Raw genomic sequence first — 27,001 nt, 5'->3', positions numbered from 1 at the left:
ATATCCTCCTCAATACAAAAATCCAATTACCTCGCAGTCCTTTTAGGTGGCGCACCCATCCATCTCCGACATCTCTCCCCAGCATCTTGCACATCCTCCAGCTGATTTCCAAATTCATCACAAAACATTCAGCAATCAACAGCAAGTAAAATGGAGGCTACAATAGGTAGTGAACCGACAAAGCGATCTGATATTACCGACTGGAAACCGGAGGCGAAGAAGGAGGCAGTGGCGGCCGAGGCCGCTGCTGATAAGAAGAGAGTGGCGTTGGCGAAGGCCTTGAGAGGCATGGAGGCGCCCGTACCGGAGTAACCTCGTCGACACCACGCTATTCCAGCCACCAACTGCGCCGAACTGGCTGCCGCCCACCAAATCCACCGTTGATCTCCGATTCCTATCGCCTCCGCTTCTTCACTCATCGCTGTTCCTGTCGATTTTGGTGGAATTGACAATAGAGGGGACTAAGGTCAGAAAAAAGAGAATGGGGGCGGTCCAAACCGTTCGATTTCTATCAAGATTTGCGCGAATAGCTTTCCGATTCGTGTCGATCTAATTTGCACGATTTTGATGCGAATCTAACGGTTTTCCTTTTGAGCGACTTTGGGTTATTAGCGTGTTAGTGGGCTTGTGCTAATTGGGCCTAATTTAGGTCTGATCTGCGAGTAGCTTGGGATTTTGGGATCTTTTTAGATGTTCGCAGGAATATGATGTGTTGATAACTTGATATTCTCACAAGTCACATGTCATTAGAATCTGTTGAAATCACATTATTTGATAATTTTGAAAATAGTAAAAGTTAATTATAATTTAAAAATCTAGCAGTCGGGATGCAATATATACTTTTTATACATTTTACATATAAAAATGATAAAATATGATGTAAATTTTAGACTTTAGTTTTACGATAATTTATATTTAAAAACATTAATGAAATAATAAATAATATTTAAATTACATGAAGAATAAAACACAGTAAAATTTAAGACAAAAACTGTACGTATAGCTTAATTTAAATTATTGTCAATGTTGTGAAATCAGTAGTAAGGTACATTACTTTGTGATGATATCCCTTTTCAGTTTTAAAAGAATGTTACTGTTACTGTTACTGTTACTCTTGTTGTGGAAGTCGTATCACTCAATCTAACAAATTTCTTTGTTTAGATCTGATCGTCGATCAAAATCCGCACGACATTAAAGGAGCCCTGAGCAACCCACCTCGGATCAAATTGGTCTTGATTCTGATCGGACGGTCCTGATCTAAACAGAAATATTCTATTACCTAAGAGGATATGGACTCCAACTCCAAGTCAGCTCTTCCATTTCCTTGACGAATGACAATCACATGAGTCCAGACCTCCGAAGTAACTCAAATTTTGTGTTTAGATCGGAACCGTCCGATTCAGCTCGTATCACGGAGGTCCTTTAATATTCGTGCCAAAACAATTATCACGGTCCCGATCTAAAGTAAAAAAAAATTGAGTTACTTTTCGATAAGAATCCGATCACACAGAGCTCCATGAATTCGCATCCTCTGATATATCTCATATTTTGCGTGACTTTTTGGAAAATTTCAACCGTTACAATACGTTCTGCGCGAATCTCGGAGCTCAACTAATACTGGCCCCCTACGTCACCCCCGAATAGGCACCGGACACGTCGGTCACGCAAAAATATGAGACATCTCAGAGGATACGCACTCAAGCTCCATTGCCCCAGTACGAATTTGGAGCTGAAACTAACCAATTCACCCATGGCTTCAGAACACTTCTCAACTATCTCCCTTCTACTATTAGTCCTTCAATGCGCAACCGTACCTACTCCGCTCCCCTCTTTATTTTTATTTTTATCCTTTTTAATACTCTACCAATGCAATCGATACATTTTGCTAATGGATCAGGGTTTGGAGGTGGAGGGAGTAGCTTATCCTCTGGTAGTCGCCACGTGGCCATTTAAGGAGGCGGTGAGAGCTGCGTGGAGATCAGCGAACGAGAAAGCATCCTCGGCTGTTGATGCTGTCATCGACGGTTGCTCTGCCTGTGAGGAGTTACGCTGTGATGGCACCGGTTAGTCAAGTTTCGACTTTTTAAAATCTTGCCTATCCAATCCTACAATCTTACCAGAATAAATCATTGTGCTGTTTCTGTAATGAAACTCCCAAATGACCTCAATTAGGTCTTAATTTAATAACAACAACAAAATAAAAATAATTTTGCTGTTCTTGTTACTTGTTTTATATATAATTTGTGTGTCTGTCTACTAATTCAACTTGAATCTATGTATAGTGGGGCCTGGTGGGAGTCCAGACGAGAATGGAGAAACCACTCTAGATGCTCTCATCATGAATGGAGTAATGAAATTCTTACTTCTATGTTTTGTAAACCTCACAATGAAGTACACAGCGTAATGTTAAGATAAACTTTTAATCCTTTTCGAATTGTTGTCTTAAAAATATGCCTCTTTATGTGAAATTGTGAACATTTTCTTTTGAGTTTGAGTTTTTGAGTTTTGACATATCTGAATTAAAGGCGGTTAGAAAAAAAACAAAGGTTCCTTGCCAGCAACTGAAATTTCACTGGTATGCTTGAACTTTTCCTTACCTGTATCATGAATTTTGCAACTAGAACTCAATTGCCTCGCATAAGCTCGAGACAAGTTATGATATCGCAATTGAGAATCAAATTAATCAATATTTACTCCTGTTAAGTTCAAATTATTCAATATTTTAGGTCGCTGTTTAGATTGGTATCAATATTGATTTTGTCTATTTTAAGGAAAGAGTAGACGACAATGGAGGTGGGAGCTGTGGCTGGAATGAGATTTGTGAAAGATGGCATAAAGGCAGCTAAACTGGTAATGGACCACACAGAACACACTTTACTAGTTGGTGAGATGGCTTCAGTTTTTGCAATTTCAATGGGCCTTTCTGGGCCTACAAACCTTAGCTCATCAGAATCAATTGAAAAATGGACCAACTGGAAACGGAATCATTGCCAGCCCAACTTCCGGAAAAATGTTTTCCCGGAAATTGGTTGCGGGCCCTACCATGTGCATGATGTGAAGTTGAATTTGTGTGGAGAGGATGACGCGAGAAACTGTTTTGAAGCATTCGAATTACAATCCAATGTAGTTGGTCGGCATAATCATGATACTATCTCCATGGCTGTTATTGATAAGGTAATTGTTGCATTAATTATTCTGACTAATATAAGTGAAAAATGTGAACTTGACCTGATGTTTCCTAAAAGTAATACTGTACTAGCTACTGAGGAGTTAAAACCATGTTTGTTTGTTTTTTTTCCAATGTAGTGGGGACACATAGCAGTTGGCACGTCAACTAATGGAGCTACATTTAAAATTCCTGGCAGGTTAAAATTTGAAAGATTTCCCTGTTATAAATTTTAATCTGAACTGGTATTAGTCTGATCCGTATATAGTCATGCATAAACTACCAAATATAGAAAAATAAGTAAAAAATAGCAAAAGAAAACACGTCAATGATTGGACTTCCAAATTCTCATGTCCTTTTTTTTTATGACTGGTTCTGCATGAAATATAGTTACCAGTATATCCAGTACATTTGTCATCTATTTCATGTAAAAGAGAATAAACCATTGATGCAAGAATGAGCATTCATGACACTTTTGAGTTCCATCGTTATTAGTATATATGATTGAATTTCTATAGGTTATGTTTGAGGGTCTGACTGGCATGGTAATAAAAATCAGGATTGTTAACATGGGCAGCGAGTTTATACCATCAAGTAATTTTGTAAGACAAAAACATAATCACTAAACTATTTATACTTTAATTTGGTCATTTTATTTGGAAGCCTGCTACGCCCACTCTGTTAGTTGACCTACTTGCAATCATTTAGCCTGTGACTGAACTTTCAATGGTTATAGGGTTGGAGATGGTCCAATTGCTGGATCGTCAGCCTATGCTGACGATGAAGTCGGTGCCTGTGGTGCTACAGGAGATGGTGATGTCATGATGCGCTTTCTTCCATGGTACTTTCATTCTTTGATCTCCTTGTTCTTTGCAAACTATGCACACTTGTACCATCACTTGCTATTTGATTTCCAGAAATATTAGGTTTCATCGTTTAAGAATCAAGGGGGGATTGGATGGAGGTTTAATCCGTGGTGATCTTTTTTCTTTTTTGTTGAATTAGCCTCTCTAATTGGTACATTTGCTACACCCAGCTAGATACTAAACTGAACAAAATAGGATAATGATTTTTCGTGCACTGAATTTCCCAGTTATCAAGTGGTAGAAAGCATGCGGCAAGGGATGGATCCTCAAAGGGCCGCATCAGATGCAATTTCACGAATTGCACGCAAGTTTCCCAATTTTGTTGGAGCTGTAGTTGCTGTAAATCGAAATGGTGTGCATGCAGGTGCTTGCTATGGTTGGACTTTCCAATACTCCATTATGAACTCAACCTTGGATGATGTGGAGATCATTACTGTACTTCCTTGAAAAAAATTGAGACAGGAGATTTTTTTTCATGCCACAGCAAGAATTGGCGGTACGCCTGTGAATTGTGTATTCTATTTTTACAAAAGCTGTGAGTTCTTGCACTTTTAATCAGTTCATACAAAATCTCATCCAAAAAAAATCAAACTTGCGAGGGCTGCTATTATCTTTTAATTTCACATGCTTTTGGTGAGATTTTATACAGGTCAGATATAAATCAAGATAAGTGTGGCAACGATGTTTTAAAAGTTAAAACAAATCAGCAGATGAATATTAAATGAGCTGCAAATATTAGGGGTGCTGGTAATGATAATGATCATAACAATAAAAGAAACAACTTAAAGTTGTTATTGCAGATAATGCGAAAAAAAATTAGCAGAAAGGTTAGGTTACAAATTAGCAGAAAGATTAGGTTGTACGTTACAAATTTTAGATTAAGATAGAAAACTTACGAAGATTGAAGACTAAAGGTCACACCAATTTAGGTTGTGATCACAACTTTTATTATTTTTGAGACTTATAGCGGTTAAGACCACACAGCATTGCACTAAAATAGAAACGGGTAAAAAATTTGAACGTATCAATTACATACTGATAAAGAAAATTTTCCGTCAAATCGTATTTGATTGACAAAATTATGTCGGAGGTGAAAGGTTTAATCTTGTATCATTATAATCAATATAATTGGTTTTTCTCTTAATTTGAGGTGTAACAGATGGAAAGAAATTTTATTACAAATATTTTTAGAAAAAATAACACAAATGTCAAATTCTATATCTTATCAATTTAATTCTCATATAAGTTTTTTTATCACAAATCTACAACAACCACCAAATATCTCATTAACCTTCTAAATTTTAATCAACTAAATAAGATAGAAAAAAAAATTAAATTTATTTTCTCTCATTAATCATTCAAACACCGAAGATATTAAATATGTTACTCTTCCTTTCTATTTCATTCCAATCCCTTCTATTTTTCACCTCCCCTTCCATTCTCAACTCTAGTGGTTTGCAAACGGGCCAAGCCAGGCGGACCGGGCAAAAGCCAGGCATGGGCACACGGGTACAACGGGTCGGGTATCACGGTTTTTTTTTCAAAAACCCTGCCATGCCCGTTTCAAACCCGTGCCCATCTCGGGTTCGGGGGCAAGGCGGTCTGGGTAGGGGGTAGGGCGGTCCGGTCCGGGTTTTTTTTTTTTTTCTCTTTGTAAACCAATAAATTATAAATCCAAATTCATTTAAACTAAAATTCATTTGACATGGTTGCATATTTGAACTCAATAATTTTTGTTATAATAAAAAATAAATAAAAAATTACTAATTATTTTAAAAAAATGTTGGTTAAATCAATTACTTTAAAATATCTTAACTCAATTACTTTAAAACAATAAAATATAAATCAAAAATTTCTTAAATCAATTACTTCAAAAATAATTATGAATTATTTTAAAACAATATATTACAAAATAAAAGTTACCCTCCTTTATTCTGGACTTGGGACTGGCTATGTAAAATAACATAGGTGGAGTTATAACTTTTTTTTTGTTAGTAATTCTTCTTTGAATTGAATAATTTAAAAAATTAAAATGTTTAGAAATTTATAATTTAAAAGATAATTATAAAGATTAAAAGAGGTTAGAAATTTATACCGACATTACCTATCTAGAAGTTCTCATTCATATACCATTGTTCGCTCTCCTCCGCACCGTCTGAATCCGAGTTAGACTCGGGCCGCGCCTCGGTACCGCTTTCTTTAGTGTTTACTCCGGATGATGATTATTGTTGATCTTGATGTTGGTTGCGCTCTTTAGCATCAATCCAATATTTCAAGCATACAAGTCTCTCAAAAACAGGTGCACCCAACTTATTGCGTTTATCGGAGAGGATCCTATTCGCCGAACTAAAACAACTTTCAGAACGGACGGTTGACACGAGCACGACAAATACGTCGCGGGCCATCATCGCCAGCGTTAGATAGGCCCTTCCATTCCTCCTCCACCAAGCCATGATGTCAACCTGTTCATTTTCGTTGCACCCCGCAAAATAGCTCAATAACTCGTTTGTGGATGTGTGTGGTTCGCTCTCCTATGAAAATCTGCTAACAATCCACCACTGCTAGTTCTCCTAGAAGTGAAACTATTAAAAAAAAAAAAAAATTAGCGGACAAATAATGTAGATATTATAAATAACAAAGATTAAAAACACATGTATATTTATATTCATACCTAGCGGCGGCACGGGACGAAGACGGGTTTTGGTTGTCACCCATTCTTGAGTTGTATAAGTTAAACATCTCATTGAACTTCGAATTCACGAATGCCTCCACCCCAGTTTTGTCTAAATATAGATTCTTTTTATACGTTTCAAGTATTCTGATCATGAAATATTTCTTGTATACCGGGTTAAGGTAGCTTGCGATAATAGCTAGGAGGGGTACATCGTCCCAATATTTTAGAAATTTTGTTTCATGGCATCTACGATTAGTGTGAGAGTGGAGTAGTTGCTTTCAACTTGTTCCAATTCACGATACACCTTGGAAATGTTATAGAGATGTTTGATCAACTCAAATGCCGTCAGTGAGTACGAGCAAGATAGTTTGACGGTTGCATTAAAAAAAGTTCCTAGGAAATTACTAAGGCTTTGTAGTTGCTCCCATTCTCCGTCAGTGGGATACAATGCCATTCCCTCGGGAGTAGAGCTTCTCAAAAACTCTCCTATGACAGCTTTGTAAGAAAGACCACGGTTTAACATCCTATAGGTTGAGTTCCAACGGGTATCTATATCCCAATGTACTCTCAACTTGCTCAATCCATTGTTGACACACATAAACGCAAACCGTTGTTTTCTTTCTTGGTTTGAAACAATGTGGTTGAGAGCATTTTTAAATTTAATTATCAATAGGTTTACGGCTTCTGTTTTAAGACCCGCCTTCACGACGAGGTTAAGTATGTGGCAAGCACATTTTTTGTGAAACATTACACAATTCATACTGGGATTAGTGACCATTTAAAAATATCAATGGAAGGTATGTTGTTGCTAGCATTATCGAATGAGATAGAAAAAATCTTGTTATCCATATCCCTCTTAAGGTTATACTCTTGTTAAACCTCAATAATGGATTTGAAAATTACATTTGAAGTGTGCGGGGAATCCAACACTCGAAAACTTAATACCCTTTTTTGTAATACCCAATGATCATCGATTCAATACCCGGTAATACAAGAGTACCCAAGTCCATGTTTACCGGCAGTCCATATATCAGAGGTAATTGAGACCTTATTATTTTGATATGGAAACATAACTTTAAGCTCGTTTTTTGTAATGGTAAACTGATTTTTTATTTCATTAACCATCTTTTTATGATGGAACCTCTTGTACATTGGTTGACCACACTCCCGAATGACTAGCCGGGTAAAACTCATGCAACCACCCATACTTATTGGTTGTTCTTTGTGAGTAATGTACTGGGTCAATTAATTAAGCATTTTTTATTCATCGTATTTTGGATTGGTTATGGTACCATCCAGGTTCACAAGGGTTTGGATTTGTCTCGGTTCATCACTTTCACTTGAAATCTCACCCTTTCTTTTGTGCATTTCGGCATGTCTCTTAAAGCTAGTCATACCAATATGTTTTTTATACTAAAAAACCTTGTTGTTGCATTTTTTTACCTTACATTGTAGATATTACATAGTGTCATCATCCAGGAGTGTCAGCTTATAATACTTCACCCACCATTGATTATATTCGGGAGCTCTTCTAGTCTTCTTTTATGCTGGTTCTTTGGGGGGGGGGGGGGGGGGCACTTGTCAAAGGAGGGACATCAACCTCTTGAATTTCAGGGACACTTGTAGGAGTACCTTCTATAGTGGACGTAAATTGACTAGATGCTACAGAAGAAGTGTCTCCATATGCATACGGTGGTGTCAATTGATATGTCTCTTGTGGAATGAATATGTTTGGATCGTTTGAAGTATAATACGGTGCACTCATTTTGGGGGTTGTTGATAATTTATTTATAGCATTTGGTCCAATTTTTGATAATTTTGTGGATAATTAGGTGGTGGCATTTGAGAGGAACTATCAAGATAATTTTGTGGGTAATTAGGTGGTGGCATATCGGGACCAAAAATATCAGTTGTCATTTTTTAAACCTATTCAAAAAAATAAATCTAAACTATTTATTTAACCTATTAAAAATAAATCTGAATTTAAAAAATAAAATCTAACATATTCAAAAATAAATCTAATTACTTAACATAAATCTAACATATTACATTTGAATTCGGATAAAATTAACATATGAAAAAATAAATCTAACCTATTTATTTAACCATTAAAAATAAATCCAAATTTAAAAAATAAAATCTAACATATTAAAAAATAAATCTAATTACTTAACATAAATCTAACATATTACATTTGAATTCGGATAAAATTAATATATGAAAAAATAAATCTAACATTATAATTAAAATCTAACCTATTTAAAAATGAATCTAACATTCATAAATAAATCTAATTACTTAACATATTAAACAAAAAATCTAACATATTTTTAACCTATTAAAAATAAATTCGAATTTGAAAAATAAAATCTAACCTATTCAAAAATAAATCTAATTACTTAACATATTCAAAAAATAAATCTAGCCTATTTTTTTAACCCATTAAAATAAATCCGAATTTAAAAAACAGATAAAATTATGTTGTTTCAACCTCTGCTCCTGGTCGGAACAGGCTGTTTTGGCATGTTCCGGCTAGTAATAGAGGCCGAAATAGCATATTTTTTTTCTGTTTTTTATTTATGTTTTTTAAAAATAAATCTAATATTTTTAAAATAAATTCTATTTAAAAAATAAATATAACCTATTCAAAATAAATCTAACATTTTCAAAATAAATCTAACATATTTAAAAATAAATCTAACATATTTAAAAATAAATCTAACATATTCAAAATAAATCTAATATTTTTAAAATAAATATAATATAACACATTTAACTTTTAATATTCAACAAATTTTAATCTAATAATCTAACCATATTCAAAAATATTTCTAACATTCAAAGATTTCTAATTATCTAACATATTCAAAAATAAAATCTAACATATTTAAAAATGAATCTAACATTTAAAATCAAAATGAATCTAACCTATTAAAAATAAATCTAACCTATTAAAAATAAATCTACCATTTTTAAAAATAAATCTAACCTATTAAAATTTAATCTAACCTTTTTGAAAAATAAATCTAACCTATTAAAAAAAAATCTACCATTTTCAAAAAAAAAAAAATCTACCATTTTCAAAAAAAAAATGTAACCTATTAAAAATAAATCTAAATTTTTTTAAATAAATCTAACCTATTAAAAATAAATCTAACATTTTTCAAAAATAAATGTAGTTATTTAACATATTCAAAAAATAAATCTAACATATTTATTTAACCAATTAAAAATAAATTCAAATTAAAAAAATAAAATCTAACATATTCAAAAATAAATCTAATTAACATATTCAAAAAATAAATCTAACATTTTTAGCAATCCACTAACATTCAATAAATCTAACATTCAATTTAAATTCTAAATTTCTTTACAAAAATAAATCTAACATCAAATTTAAATTTTAAATTACTCTACAAAAATAAATCTAACATTTAATATTTCAATCTAACAAAATTTAATCTAGCAAAATTTAATCTAATAAAATTTAATGTAACATGAAATAAATGTAACATTTAATCTCGCGGGAAAATCTTCGAGAATACCTTCGTAATTCCGTTTGTGTTTGCGTATTTGTTAAATGAATTAAATTAACAACTATATTTTTTTTAACAATAAAATTAAAATTGAATAATAATGAAAATATTGAGATTGGGATTGAGAGAATGAGAGATGAAAATATTGAGATAGAGATGTGAAAATTGTGAGAGATGAGGGGTTTATTTATAAAGTTTTGTTTGGAGGGATTGAAATTTGAATTTTAAAAAAAAACTGAAAAAAAAGGGTCAAATCGGGTGTGGGGCCGGGTAGGGGTCCGGGTTGGGGGAAATGGGGTTTAAAATTTGAATTTAAAAAAAAATCTAAAAAAAAAAGGTGGTCACAAGCACGGGTTCACTCCGGTCCGGGTTCCAATGGGTTTTTGCTCTAAAAACTGGGTCCAGTCCGTTTCAAACCCATACCCGTGTATACCCGGAGCACAGACATGATCCGGTCAAGTAACAGACACGGACAGACCGGACCGGATTTAGCCCCGCGGTCTTTTTGAAACCACTACTCTACTCTCCATCCAAACGGGGTGTTAGAAATTGAAGTAATTATCTCTTCTGGACCGTAGCGTTATAAACTTGTGATGAAAATTTGTTTGTAATGAAAAAACCACAATGAATCATTGCATGTTGCAGCCCGTTGGCCGCATTTAGTTAGTGTGGTTTTGTCCAGACAAGACAGCATTTTGAATAGCTGTTTTAAATTTTAGTAGCTGAGAGCGATGTGCGCTCTATAATTTGAGATCCATCATAAACTATTTATTGACTTAATAACTTAAATAATATACCTGTTGAGTAACAAACTTGGTTGTCAATGCGTGCAAGCAACTTAGTTGTCTTTATCAATACCAACAGCAAGACCATTAATTTTAGTAACAGAAAAGGTCTCTGTTTAGTGACAATTTTATATGTAATGTCTGTCAAAATCAATCGGATCGTTATTAGAAATACGTCCATTTTAAGATGGTTAAAAACACTAAGCATTATTTATTTTATTTATTTTTTATAATGGACAAAATCGAAAATGAGTATGAAAATCATAGTAGCTGCACGATTTTATTTTTAAGAATGACGATGTCTATTTTTTTCAAATTATATTTTATCACTAGACTAAAGACGGATAGGAATATTGATTGGATAAGATAGCAATTTTTATTTTCTATGTGCCATTTGAATTCGACTAAGCAATTATAATAATCTGATGATTTATTTTCTTAATCTGGAAAAACACTTGACATTATTAGAACAAAAAAGAGTCAAAACATTCCTGCTGACTTTCGATTAAAGTTTTCTAATTTATAGAAGAAAAAAAGCTGCAATACATCATCGTCAGATAAAAAAATAAAAAAAATAAATAAGCCTAAAATCGATTCCTTCATCAAATAGAAATTTTGAATATTGGTAATGCCAATTTTCTATTTATTTTCAAAGAAACCAAATGTCCTTTTAGTTTTAGCTTTATTTTTTTTTCATGAGCAATCTGACTCGTCACTTTATTTGTTTATAATTACATTTCACCAGATGACTGTTCTAAATATATATATATATATAGCAATTGTTTAAGCCTTGTGGAATATTTCTTGAAGGACGCAAGTTAGAATTTTATAATTCACCCTCCCCGATAAATTTAATTAAAATACGGGGGCTATCAATAAAGAATTTTTTTGATAAACCATAATTAAGAAAATCACTTTTACTAAACCAGCATGATTGCTTTTTTTTGTGAAAAACCACAAAGACCGAAAGCTCTATTCGGTCTACCCATTTTGCTTTTCTCCAAACCGAATGGAGCTCTCGGTCTAGCTCCTTTTTTTCAGTTTTTCCGACTTTTGGCGTGTGGCCATTCAGTCTGGAGTTTTTTTTTAAATAAAATAAAATGACTCGTGTAAAGAAATAAATAAATACATTTGTACTTAGCTGAATAAACATACAAATTTTTGTAAGAATATTTTTTACATATAAGTTACAAATTTTATTTATTTAGAAATTATAAAGATGTGACTTGATAATCATTCAACAATTATTACATGCATGTACACTAAAAAAAACTACATGCACATAAACCATGCAAATAAATAAATCATTCAACAATTACTACATGCACGTACACTAAAAAAAACTACATGCATATAAACAATGCATCTACATAAACCATGCAAATAAATAAATCATTCAACAATTACTACATACATCTACATAAACCATTTATACTGCTAAAAAAATTACACATAACCCATTTATTTATACTACATGCAAATAAATTACTATATAATCCATTTATTTATACTACATGCAAATAAATTACTACATAAATCATTTATTTATACTACATGGAAACTACATACAAATAAATTGCTACATGCAAATTAATTACTAGATAAATCATTTATTTATACTATAATTACTATCTAAACTATTTATACTACTAAAAAAAATTACATATAAACAATTTTTAAAATACCACATGCAAATAAATTACTACATAAACTATTTTTTTATACTACAATTACAATATAAATTATTTATACTACTAAAAAAAATACACAAACTATTTATAACGAAAAAAAAATTACACATAAATCATTTACTTATACTAAGGAAATTAAGCTTCCCACGAGACCTAGAGCTACTTTCGGTCTTGCCTTTTTCAGATCTTCTGCGGCACCATTCACGGCAAAATTGAAAAAAAGTTGAGATCGAGAGCTCCATTCGGTCTGGAGAAAAGCAAAATGGGTAGACCGAATGGAGCTTTCGGTCTTTGTGGTTTTTTTAAAAAAAAAAAAAAAATCATGCTGGTTTAGTAAAAATGATTTTCTTAATTATGGTTTATCAAAAAAATTCATCAATAAAAGTTAGAAATTATTAGATATATAAAAAGTCAATAGCCTTATTTTGTGTCTTCGAAGATTAAAAATACGAAATATCCAACAGCATCAGCACACTGTAAATTTTTGAAATTGCTTTTTAGTTTTGGTCCTGATGAGAACTGAAGCCCCTTGTCTCTCAGATGAGTTGTACCTAATTCAATCCATGTCAAAAGAGAATCACAGAATTTCTAATCTTCAATGGACAGCAAGAAATTTATAGATTAATAAGGGAAAATTTCACGTATGCCTCTCGAAGATTTAAAACTTTTTTTTCCTCCCCAATATTACAACGCAATCATTCTAAGTCCTAAACTGTTGGCTCAATTCAATTCAAATCAACCTCATGAAATTAATCAAAATGTAAATACATTGCTTCATTTTACAAAAAAAAATCAGGAAGGATGAGCAACTGTTTCACTTGTTATGATTTTTTGTTTTGTTTTTTTTTACTGGCCTAATAAAATCAACAGACTGGAAAAAGGAAAAATATCAAGACAACCATTACAACTTGTGTTCCTTGGGATTCCTTAAAATGGCAATTGTTAGTCACGTCTTCACCAAATGATGGGTCCCATCTATTGGTTGGTTTTGCAAGTCAAAATTATTCCCCGTCCCTGCTATTTTTTATTATCCGATATTTCATTGAATTAAAATATAATTGGCATAGAAGCAAACAAAGGATAAGCACATGTATGTGCAACCCCATAAAAGCATATAAGTACCCAGCCCTGTGACATCAATGAAGAAACCCAACAACAACAACAAAAAAAAAAAAATCAAAAATAACAGAAGAATTACAACTAAAGGTTGCTAATGGTGATCGAGTTCTTTGGCATATGGTTCATTCCACTAACCCTAATTCTTGCACCAGGTAGGCGGCTGGTACATTTGGTTTCTCGGCTTCAGCAGCTGCAATTATACTTTTTACGGCTGTCAACCATGCCGGAACCAGATCATTGGAGTCAAATGGCTAGGATCAATTCCATGACATACACCATATGACCACTCGATGGGTCAGGAGATTTTTTTTTTTTTTTGTACATTATGAAATTTGATTTTCTTCCTTTTTGTACAAATAGCTCTATTAGACTTGCTTGTAGTAGGTTTTTGTATTCCACAAATCCAAATTTGTAAGTCCTTTATAGAGTCCGGCTTCTCTCTCTCCCTCTCTTTGAAAACTTGAAAGCGGCTGTCACTCTCTCTCTCTCTCGCACTCACACAGGATAATTATAGTTTAGGGGGCAAAATGGTCAATTTCCATTGATGCAAAACCAGAACTGGATGCTCTCAGACCTCGCAGGATTGACTTCGCCGTCTCTTTCTCCTGCAAATTTCAATGACACACCATGACAAATTTAGTACAACTTATTTATCCCTTTTTCATCATGCATGTAGATTCATGAAATAATCTCAAAAGGATGTAGATATAATAATCTTAGAAAAAGCCCTATCACCTCTAAATTAGTAATAGTGGACATGACTAGAAGAATATAGCATGATATCAGCTTGCTTGTTTAAAATTAAAGCCATATATGACCAATGCGGTGAGCTGAATTACAAACTAGACAAATTGAGCTAGCCGAGCCCACTTAATTATATCAACTCAAAGAAGGTTGCGTTCTATGTAGTACATTCTGAAAAGTTCCTCTGTTACAGCCCATTTACAACCACACGGTTGTACTTTGAAATAAACCTCAAAATCTAAGCACACTAACCTGTTCAAAATTTTGACCATTAACTCTAGCTACAAGCCAAGCCGGCAGGATGCAGATGCAATAAATTGAGCTCAAAGAGACAAGATCCCCATAAATTTTATGTATTAGGGTAAAATCAGCTTGAAATTTTGGATGATTCTATCACACGCTGAAATTTCTAGCTGATTTTCACACGCTGAATTTTAGCTTGTGCCTTGTACTGCTTGAAACACTCCTTTTTTTTTAATTTGCACTTGTTTGGGATATTCTTGCATGTGTTTTATAACCAGACCAATTTGTAAAAGGGCAGTGATAGTGCATGCCGCATGACAGTATATACTTCTACTAGCACTAGAAACTGTAGCAATCTTTGCATTAAAGGATGTAAATCCAGCTCTATTAAGAAAACAAAAATTTGAAGAGTTATATAAACAAACAAACAAACAAACAAAGATCCCTACAGTCCATAGAATTTCTTTTAGTAATTTGAATAAAAAAACCCTATGCTTAATGAGCTGTAGTTGAAATGTCAGATATTTCACAATGCTATCTGCTAACTTCAACACTGTTGATGAAGATGAACATGACCAATCCTTATTAAACATAAAATAACCTTTTCTACATGCTTAGTTTTTTGTTGGGTTAAAAGGAATAATAATGTATTATTATATTACTTTGTGCAACACTATTTAGGTCCACCTATAAGCAGCACTATAATAAAAATAAACACACACACACAGACAAAATCAAAAGAGGTCCATTTCCAGCTAGAGAAGGAAATTTGTCATGCCATGATCAGATACGTCACGGAACATGTGTCGATCACGTGATGTGACCACATTCGAGCAAAAATTACACGTCATGTCACGTCATGCAAACCAATCACGTCACATCACGTTACGGTATGAAATATAGAGTATCCAACTTTTTCTAGTTAATTTTCAGCTTTTTTTTGGTATGCATAGAGTATCTAGGTTTCCCTTTTAGTGTAGGTTCAGTGATACCGGTACTCATTGAGTACTAAGTTTTTATTTTCTTTAGTTTAGTCTAATGAATATTTGTAATTTGAATTTTTAAAGTAATGTCAGATGCCGAACGGCCTTTCCTCAAAAAAAAAAAATTTGCAACATTATTTACTTATTTTAAAAATTTTACAATTTTTCATATCTCTTGATATCTTTTTTCTGAATTTTCAACAATTTAAATTAAAATATAAAAAAAAAATTGACGTGACTAATTTACGTCACTCCATGTCACGTGGCGGGACCATCTGCCACCATTTTGGTCACGTCACGTCACGTGAAAAAAAAAAATTGGTCACGTCATATCACGGCGTGCCACGTATTTCCTTCTCTAATTGCAGCCAACTATCTTGCGGCATGTACTTGCATTCATCCAAATTTCAACAGCTTTAAAAAATTAAAAATAAAAAACACTAATAGTTTGCTGTTCTGATGTGATCTATCTAAAATCACTTGTACTAAATTTGTACCGATGATATTAAAGAAAAACCAACATATAGGACTTAATTGACATCTAACCGTGTACACGCCTAATATTTTGCAAACAACGGCACTAGGATTTGTCTCCAAATCCATGAGAAATATGTGCTTGTTGTAATTGATTCAAAAAAAAAAAGGAGGCAAAGACTTACAGGTCCAGTGGAATCCAGCAAGCGAGTGGCATAGTGCTCTGCCTCATCATATCTCCCGACACTCTTGCAATACTTGGCTAGGAAAAACAACGCCTCCACATAGTTGGGGCCCTGCCGCTCCTCGGCATCCATCCGATCAAGATCCTTCTTGTAGTAAACCGCAGCTTGATCTGCCTGTCCTAGTTCCCCATACAGCCGTGCCAGCTCATGCAGTGCTATCCCTTCTGCATCGTTGCAGTCTGCTGATCGTTTGTAGCACCTGAGTATTAACATTGCATTGACCAATTAAGGTTAATAGAGATAGGCAAGATATAAGTTTGAAATCCAGATGAGTCAAAATCAAAGTTTGAAATTTCAGAACTCTTTAGCCAGGTTTGCTAGGGGATTGTAAAGTAAATTGCCAATTCTGAACCTCACTGTATGGTGTGGTACATGATATGATGTGGCTGAGGTAGGGGACAGGTTTGGTTGTTACCACTTTGAGGTATTTGGTAACAGAGCCAATATTAAATTTAAAATAGTCTCAATTGAGCCAAAAAGGGATAAAGTAATTGAAAATATGGATTAACTTGAGGTTTCAACCAATGCATGTTCACCGACCAGAGGCCACGGTACTAAGAGGAACAGAAGATTATCCAAATTCAGTTGTGAAACAATAAATTATCATTTGCTGAATTATTATTATGAAATGTGAATCAAGCAAATGACTCAGAATTTATAGAAAATATCTTCAAATCAATTTTAAAAGAATGATATAATATAGAAGGATATGATCCCGCAACAATCCGGGACACCCACCATAAAAAATTTAAATTTGAGTTTAATCTAATCCAACAATTAGGATGTGATCCACATGAAATATACATCATGCGCATTAGCAATGATAAACTTGATGTCTGCTTCTCCATTCATTGAACAGCTTAAATAATCAGTTACCATGTTCGGCTTGATCATATAAGTTAATTTAAAAAAAATGGAGTGCTATAAGTTTTAAATATTTTCACAAATATTTTTACTTTATATAAAAAAAAAATTGCATGTTAAAACAATACTTAACATCAAAAGAACGGTCTTTAATTTAAAGGAAAAAACAAATTATGTTTCAGAGCTGAGCCGGATGAAAATAGAGGCAGCTTCAAGCTTAATCAAGATGTATGAATCGAAAATCATATAAATCTTCGAGTCAAAAGCATACCTGATAGCCTCTTCTATTCTCCCCAAAGGTGCACTCTCATAGCAATGCGCCATTGCATTCCACAGCCTAGCATCATTTGGCTGCAATGCCGCCGACTTGCTGTAATAGTACAAGGCATAAAATATCATACCCATCATCTCATACATCTGGCCCAGCCCATACCAGGCCCGGTAATCCCGTGGGTTTATCTCAATTGCACGCCGGTACGCGTCAATTGCGGCCGGTGTGTTCTTCATCTCCACATACTCATGCCCCATCAATGTCCATGCCGACAGATACTTTCGGTTCAGCTTTAGAGCTCGCCTGAAGTACAAAACCGACTTTTCATGCTGCCCCTTCAAACTGTAATAGTTTGCAATTATGCAACATGATTCAGGACGATACTTGTCGGTTAGGAAGACCCGGTGAGCAAGGAAACTTAGTGTTGAGAAGCTTTCTTTTGCATAGAGGATGTTGGAGTAAGTGTCCATAGACTCCATGCGGTACGGATCGGTACGGAGCAACTCCTCGAAAATAAGCTCGGCCTCATCTAATTCACGCATATTATAGTGTACCGTGGCAACCTGAGCTTGGATATAGTCGCTAAGGCGAAAAATGGTTAGTAGTCGCTTGTATGTTTCCAAAGACTCTTCATGCATCTTCAGTTCCTATAAGAATAAGTGTAATTTTGGTTAGAGACATCTGCACCTTGGGTTCCACTGTTGTGAAAGTCCAGCTTCAGTATTAGTTGGGGGTGCTTATGGGCTAGGGTATGCCCTTGGACTAAAGTGCTGGGCTAAAATCCAACAGGGCCCAAAGCTTGGCCCTGATTTGTAATTTAACATTATTTAAGGCCGAACTAGCAAAAGGCCCAGATCAGCCCGAAGTTCAAATGTTCTAATCAGCACACCTTTTCCTGTCAACAATTGGGCTTTTTCTTATGAGAGAATTCTCTCCTCTTTCCAATAACCAAACGAAGACAAGACCCAAATCTGACATTTTCTCAATCAAATCCTTCACATCAGAGAAAGTCGGAGTCTCTTTATTTTCCCAAAATAGGGGATCAATATTGTTTTTTTTTCTTGGCTATTCAGGGTTTAAGTACAGGTAGAGAGTAATCAAGGGTTTCTTCATAATGGTTGTTGTTTTCTTCCTTTAGATACAACCTTAATTCTAATTAATTTTTGGTGAAATGATAAATAGTACCGATATAGTTATTCTCAGTATCAGTTTCCTAACTGAACTATATAATTTTCAAAACAAATACTCGCCTTTTTTTTAGTTTTAGCTTTGCTCTATTAAAAAGTATTTTGTTTCTATTGTTTTCTCTTTAAAATTTGTGTGAATTAATCTAAGTTTATATTCATTTCCTAACCGAATGGGGCTCATGGATCTAATAAGTAATTGCTACAAAGGATAGTTGGCATTTTTCCATCTCTTAGTTTCCAAAAGCTATCGCAATCTCTCATTTATCTTTCTGTAGTAGACCAGGACATCTGAGGGCCTATTTCTAGCTGAGCCAAATTTGGGTCTCATTCAAGTTTGAGTCGAGCTTGGACTTCAAAAGATTTGAGCAGGGCTAATTAATTTGGATTAATTTGGGTCTCCAAGCACATTAATACCCCTAGTTTTAGGTTACCTTAGTCATCGTATCTCAGCTGGGACTTAAAAAGTACCGATCAGTGATACAAATGTCCAGTGTGGTACTAACTAGTCTGTACACTACTATACAAACTGTCCAGTACTATAATAACCAGTCAGTGCAGTTATTAGACTAACCACGGTTAAAGTAGAGTTTAACTTGAGGTGGACCAAACCTTCAGTAAAGAAATCAGTTACAACTTACATGTATTGAAAGATTCAATAACTTACCAGAAATGCACTTGCAAGAAAGAAATCCTTCATCCAATGGTTCTTCAAATTTAAGGTCCTCAACATATCTAGAGTGGTGCACAGAGAAGTAAGCTCAGTCCATGCGCTCCAGTTCCATGGATAGCTGTTGACTGACTCAACCAAGACTGACAGAGCCTGGGACCCACACCCTTTGTCCCTCAAAACAATACCATACAGGTACAGACCAAAAGAGTCAATAGACCTGTTTCGGTGGAGGGAGGAGAGCTCTCTTTCTATAGTCGCCAACTCGGTATTGACAGAGTCACTTTTCCCCAATGGACCCTCAAGTTCAATTGTTTCTTCCTCTTTCCTCTTCTCTCCAGCCTGCAGGGATATAGACATGAGTATATGGAAAGCATTTTTTGAGTGTAGATTGAGGTTTAATTTTGAATTAAATTTCTTGTGTGTCCTTCTGAATTTCAGGAACATCTTGTTCAGCCCACCAAAATATAAATTATTATGATGTAAATCTACAAAGCTGTCCATACATTTGGTTAGGTGGAACATACTTAAAGTTCACCCAATCCATGATATTTTCTCAAATTGAATTGCTTCAAGTAACAAAAAAACCTTAGAACTATGTCTAGCTCAAAATGGTTATAGAAAAAGAATGTCAAGTTTATGAAACACGAACTTACATAATACAAGCAAAATGGAATATTACGAGTGAAATGAGAAATATTAGAAAATAAAAAACTCACGGCACAGATTAATAAACTTGACTCCATGATTATTTATCCAAGAACTCTAAATTTTTAAAGAGGCATAAATGATGCTACGTCTTAGGAGGGGCAAATTGAAAACTTTTAACTCTGAGATGGCAAATGAGAAAGTACACCCTACAATATGCAATTAAAAACAAGTATATTATCAGTCACTTTACCATATAAAGAGCATAGCACCGCAAAAAAACTGCCCTTTTTCCAGTTTGCCCCCGGAGTGCATGAGAAGCACGCCTGTACTCACGGCAATCAAAGCATGACTTTGCCAGAAGGTAACTATCATAGTCGTCATTGTCCGTGTCGTCAGAGGGAATCGGAGTGCTGACATATGACACACCAGCTGGTGGTGTGGCAGTGGCTGGGGACTCTGCGGCAGCAATTGCACGGAAGCGGTGACGCAGGGTTGATGACAAAGGCGTCACGCCAGAGGTGCGTGGTCGGGAGGAGGGAGTGTCAGGCTCAATCCCAACTAAGAGCTCCGCTGCCCTGTGAACAGTTCAAAAAATATAAACTGAGAATTATACAATTTGGTCCGGAAATAACTAATGTAAATATGTTGCCAACACTGCCAGTACCTGTAAGACGTCTTTCTAGATTGTAAATGGCATATTTTATCAACAAAGTTCTATCCTATAGAAAAAATTGGTGCGTTGGAAAAGTTTGAGAGTGGCTATTTTTTTCAGATAAGTGTTTCCCTTTTGAACAAGGCAAAAAGCTTTATCTTTCTTTGTTCCTGCTGAGACAGATAGAATACAATTCTAACATCTTAAGTCTTTGTTTCTTTCCAATACCAGTAGCAAGTTTAATTTGGGCACAATAGAAGGCAAATAGATATAATCGGGATAAAGGTTCCAAATTCAGGATAGGCAGTCGCCTCAGATAAATCTTGACTGCTAATTTCAATAGGAACAGCATAGGAAAAACTGGTACTCCAGTGAAGATCTAAAATTTAAATAACAGGGGAAATAACATGATCTGCATTGTGATAATAAGCACTGTATACATTAATTCTGAGCTGGAATAAGCAATAATAGTTCCAATTGAGCCACTATTCTGGCCTTGGTGATAAATCAGAAAAAATTGTATTAACTGTAAGAGTTACCATTTTGCAGCTGAGTGGAGGCCGCGATCAGAGAGCTGTTTGACAGCATGCCTAAGCTCGTTTCGACAGCTTTCTTTGGAAGCCATTGCCTTTTCGGAGAAGAGAAGAGAAGAGAACAGTACAAAAATTATAGCAGAAAAATGGGGTTCTTACGAGGAGAGGAATAAGGAGGAGAAAAGAGAAGTATGGCCTTGAGGGGTCCCCTTGATCTGCTTCTGCGCCGTGGCCCGTGGCCCGTGGGTGTGCTACGCCTACGCGGGGCAGGCTCCAAGGGGGTTAGGGTTTCACTGGAGAGGTAAAAATGGAGGGATGCACAATTAATTTGGAATCTTGTTGGAAAATGTTTAACGTTTCGAATTTCGAATTTCGAATCCTCTGGGGAGTAGGGGAATTCGTATCCTCTGCATTAACTCAAAAGGGAATCTTTTGAGTTAATCAATCTCAACTGTTCGATCTATTTTAAAATTCGTGTAAATTAGATCTGCACTAATATTGAAAGACCCCTCATGTTATAGGCAGCTGTCGGATTAGCTTCGTTTAAAATCAGACGGTCAAAAAAAAAATTTTTAGTTAATGCAGAGGATGCGCATTCGGAGTGGCGAGGGTTCGTGCGAATTCAGATCCGGGTACGGGTACCTCACTCCTCACATGGGTTTCCGATTTAGCGCCGTTTTTCTTTCTAATCAGAAATACAGAGGTTTACTTACTCTACTGATTTTCATTTAATATTCATAATAAAATATTTTTTATTTAAATTTTAAATTCATGTTCTCTTATATAAAAAAAGTATTGTTATTTGTTACTAGATTAAATGTTAATTCTTTGATTTAATGACGTATTCAATTTCTATAATATAAAATGAGATTAAATATTATATTTTAATCTGGTACTAATTTAAAAAGCGGACTTCCTTTTTAAAGAAGGTTTCAAATATTTGTATTTGTTATAAAACCGTTTTTTTTTCCTACCACCCTAAAAAATCGAAATTAAATGAATACCATCCGGAAAATCGGATTTCAAATTCCGCCACGTTCACGTAATGGATCTGTGGACGGATCGCCAACCCGTTCGCATAATGGATCTGCGGACTGATCCACTCGCGCCCTGACCCACTCGCGCCATTACCCGCTTGAGTGACCCGTTCGCACTGTGGATATGCGTGCGTGGTAGAAAGGCATAAAAAGGGCTCCGCTTGGACATTTACCACCCGTCCCTGTCTGTCTCCGCTGCGCACCAGACCAACCTAAGGTAATTTTTTTTTTTTTAAGTTAAAATTTGTTATTTAATTTTTTTATTAAGTAGTTTTAGTTTAGGGTACCAAAATAGTATTGTAAATTAGACTAAAATATTTGTGTAGTTTTTAGTTGGTATATTTTTGTGTAATATTTGTGTAGTTAGTTTATTTAAATAGTATATTGTTGTGAATATTTGTATAAATTAGACTAAAATAGTATATTGTAGTATATTTGTAAATATTTGTGTAATTTACAATATACTATTATTTGTGTATATTTTTCATTAAATAGTAGTATATAAGTGGACCAAAATAGTAGTTTAGTTTAGTTGGTACTTTTTTTATTTAGTTTAGTTTAGTTGTGTACCAATTTAGAAATAGACCAATTTAGGAATGTCCAAAAATTGTAATATATTATTATTATTATTACATTGTTATATTTAGACCAAAATTGAGTAGAAATGCACCAAATCATAAATTTATCGTTATGCACTACCGTAGATTGTATGATTTTTTACCGATTCATCTAAGAATAGTGATATATTATTGGATTACCATAGATATTTGTATTATTCTTAGATTTGTACTGTCCCTGAAATTATTGATAGAGGCCAAAATTAACAAAATTGATAAATTTGATGTTAGTATGGCGTCAACCAGCGGTAGCAATGAAAACCGTACGCAAGATGATTTACAGCTGGATTTATCACTGGCCCGTACCATATTTCCAAATATGACAAAAGAGAGTATCAGCTCTCTTTGCTGGTATAAATTCGAGAAGTACAAGATGAGAGACACATATGTAAGTTTACGTTTTGAGAAATACAAATAATTTTAATTTTCACTTAGATAAAAATAGGTAAGTTAGTTTGTTTTGAAATTAAATGCAGACTCATACCTTGACGGGGACGCGGAACAATCAGATGAGTATCCTCTACGATGAGCGATACGCTACATATGGGGCCTGGCTAGGACCCGCTACAGATTGCTAGAGCCCCAAACCCTGAGTCAATTGCAACAATTGTCTGGCATTCTGTCTGGGGTTTTGTCTGGGGTTGGCTACCACATATAACTCTAGGATCTTGAAAGGAGTGGTCATATTCATTGTCATTTGGACATATAACTCCCAACTGCTATCGTCTTGTACCGGTAGCTGTTGGAATCAGGCTTGGTTGCCTTGGCCAATATTGATCCTTGCGATAATTACCAGTTCATAATTACGATGGTCAATATTGAATTGTTGGTACACTTCCCTATTTAGACCTCTAAAATCCAAACCTAAGCCGATATTGAACATTTTCAGCATTTGGTGGCTATAATAGGCGCCATTTGGTCCTTGTAATACTTCACCACCAAAATAACAAGCAATCCCAATCATGATTCGTTGAATAAACCTAATATTACAAAATAATGCACTAAATTAAAAAATACTACAAAAAATAAATTTTTTTTAAAAAAGGATAAAAAGTTAAAAAAACGCACCTCTGCAGCAGCTTTGGTGAAGAATGAGTGGATAAATGGAACACATAACTGATTTGCTGCATATATAGCTTTAACTTACCACGCACGCATATCCACGGTGCGAACGGGTCGGTCCGCATATCCACGGTGCGAACGGGTCGGTCCGCATATCCACGGTGCGAACGGGTCGGTCCGCATATCCACGGTGCGAACGGGTCGGTCCGCATATCCACGGTGCGAACGGGTCGGTCCGCATATCCACGGTGCGAACGGGTCGGTCCGCATATCCACGGTGCGAACGGGTCGGTCCGCATATCCACGGTGCGAACGGGTCGGTCCGCATATCCACGGTGCGAACGGGTTAGTCCGCAGATCCATGGTGCGAACGTGGCGGAATCTGAAATCCGATTTTTCGGATGATATTCATTTAATTTCGATTTTTGAGGGTGGTAGGAAAAAAAAAACGGGTTATAAAATGAGATTCAAATATTATATTTTAATCCGGTACTAATTTAAATAGCGGACTTCTTTTCTTAAGAAGGTTTCAAATATGTTTATTTGTTATATCTCATTATATCTCTATTACTTAAACTTTTTAATAATAATTATAAATTTATTTGTTAAAATAAAATTGTTAGATGTGATCTATACTATTTAGTATATAAAAAATTATTACTTCTTCTAATAGTTTTATGTGAATCAATACATTAAAAAATATAACAAAAAAAATATTCATGTCAGTATATTTTTGTAAACTCTTGATAACAATTAAATAAAATTAAAATACTATAATATTTTACATTTGAACTCCTATCTTATATAAGTTATAGGGTTAATTTTTGGTATATTTTTGTAGACTTCTCTAATTTCCTATATACACCTCAACTCATGAATATATCTAGTTTGTCTCTGAACTCTTAAAATTATTTTCTTTTTACCCATTACATGTTAAATTTAAAATTAACCATAGTTAAATATCTATAATAAAAGACAAAAATACCCTCCAAAGAAAGTTGATCAGTCCTTGTTTTTCTCCTCCTACGTATTCGATCGCTTTCTTCTCCTCCTGCGTTCTCGCCCGTCCTCTTATCTGGGAAGTTATTTTTATTGCTCTACAGTACGGTGTAAAGAAAAAGCCTTTTCGTTCATCTAATTCGTCTCTACTGCATGGTAGCCTCCACTCCAACTACCGAAATTACTAATCACTATTTTTTCTTTACTGATGGGGATACTTTCGAATATTTTTGTTGCACTGAAATAATTTGCTTTGGGGTCATGGACCCATGTTATTGATCATGGAAATAATAAGTAGTGTAGCTATGAATAATGAGTTATTTATGCTGCAGTTTAGAATATTTGTGGAGCTTGGTCCAAAATACTGCTACTAGGCTAGGCTTAGAATTTTGTAGTTATTCATTTTTTTTTTAAATTCTTTTGTTATTTTGTAGTACTAAATTGTACTGGGTGTGCGAGTTGTATTATCTTTTGAAAAAAAACAAAAAAGATTCGAAATTTCATAAAATCAATACAACTTTGTATTTTTCATTTTTTTCATGTAAGTTGATAACCGCCATCAAAGAAATTCAAGTTTACATTCTAGATTGGTTTTTAATCAGCAAAAATGGAATCAATGATATATAACTCGATGCCATGTAAGCAATATGTCATCAAAATAATTATTATCAAGAGTCAAAATTGAAGTTTCATTCGGCATTTTACCATGAATTTTAACTTTAGAGTTTTTCTATTTTGCAACAGTCTAAAATATTTTAGAGCTAGAACCAAAGTATGTGAAACTGTAGATGCTGTCAAAAACACTCCAAAGAGCCTTGAGCGAACCCTTTCAGGGATAAAAAAATAAGGTGTCACAGGCCAGCTTTAAAATGCTTTGAATGTGCTAATTTGACAGAAATATTAATTTTACCTTACTTGGTACATAAGTACTCATGGAACATGATTCTTTCCATATTCTATAATCGGATGATCGGATCTGCTTTATTAGAGGGCTCACGCAAGAGTACAATAGGAAAAGATAAAGGGTAATTATAATATCTCCTACCTATCCATCACCCATTTCATCCCCCAACTAACTTTCTATTTTAACTATAACTATAACTACTATTTTTAACAATCTTTATTTCTTTCCTCTTTCTCCATTTCTCTTCCACCTCTATTTTTCTCTTTCACCTTCATCATCTTCTCCCACCTCCGCCTCCGCCTCCCTCTCCCACATCTGCCTCCCACCTCCCTCTCTCACCTTCACCTCACCTCACCTCCGCCTCTACCTCTCTCTCCCACCTCTGCATCCCACCTCCTCCTCCACCTCCGTTTTTCCATTGATAAGCTCCCCTCCCTCTCCCACCTCGAAATGATAAATACAATAAGCTCCCTCCCTCTTACACTTTCGCATCGATTTTTTTCCCTCTATACCTACTGCTCCTGCTCTAGCGAACGTTCTGCCGGAGATCATCCGTCACTCCATCCCAATCAAGCACGCCTCTGCCAGGAATGAATACTTCAACATGTATGAATGAATACTTCAATGTGTTTGAACGAATACTAAAGCACGTCTCTACCGGGTCAGATCCGTCACTGTCGATCGTATCAAAATAATTTTGTATATGTATATGCAATTAATCTTTTTCATGTTTATGTTTCTCTTCCTCGTGAAGTAGCGAGTTTTGCAAAGAACAAAGTTTTATTAATGGTGAATTAGGCCACTGCGTATTAAATAAATGACATAAAAACAAATTTTGAAAAAAATAGAGATATATGAATGAATACTTCAATGTGTATAAATGAATACTTAATATCTTATGTATGAATACTTGCGTGACAAGATATTAATATTTGTGCAACAGACAACTCGAAAGTATGTCATCATGGATCTCATTTGAAAGATAAAATTGTGTAGAAAACGTTCGTGGTTTTAGATTTGCAAAATTCTTC

At 34.6% G+C, this 27,001-nt stretch overlaps 2 protein-coding genes across 2 annotated transcripts; one reads left to right on the top strand and one right to left on the bottom strand.

Moving 5' to 3' along the window:
• The first annotated feature begins 1,671 nt into the window (after nt 1–1,671).
• LOC144558617 (N-terminal nucleophile aminohydrolases (Ntn hydrolases) superfamily protein) lies at nt 1,672–4,623 on the top strand. The gene is made up of 7 exons (XM_078307466.1): nt 1,672–1,810; nt 1,898–2,063; nt 2,283–2,347; nt 2,782–3,174; nt 3,307–3,365; nt 3,903–4,007; nt 4,260–4,623. The coding sequence occupies exons 1-7, from the start codon at nt 1,673–1,675 to the stop codon at nt 4,477–4,479; spliced, it is 1,146 nt and encodes a 381-aa protein (XP_078163592.1). The 5' UTR covers nt 1,672; the 3' UTR covers nt 4,480–4,623.
• A 9,137-nt stretch (nt 4,624–13,760) lies between these two features.
• APC8 (anaphase-promoting complex subunit 8) lies at nt 13,761–21,741 on the bottom strand. Its single transcript, XM_078306893.1, has 6 exons — nt 21,358–21,741; nt 20,417–20,741; nt 19,513–19,857; nt 17,662–18,308; nt 16,467–16,725; nt 13,761–14,442 (listed from the first exon to the last, which is right to left on the bottom strand). Exons 1-6 carry the CDS (start codon nt 21,441–21,443, stop codon nt 14,353–14,355), a joined length of 1,752 nt encoding a protein of 583 aa, XP_078163019.1. The 5' UTR covers nt 21,444–21,741; the 3' UTR covers nt 13,761–14,352.
• Nucleotides 21,742–27,001: the final 5,260 nt, after the last annotated feature.

The sequence above is a fragment of the Carex rostrata genome, chromosome 8 (assembly GCF_964058835.1).
Source record: "Carex rostrata chromosome 8, lpCarRost1.2, whole genome shotgun sequence".
NCBI lineage: Eukaryota > Viridiplantae > Streptophyta > Magnoliopsida > Poales > Cyperaceae > Carex > Carex rostrata.
This window is presented reverse-complemented; position numbering and strand designations above follow the sequence as displayed.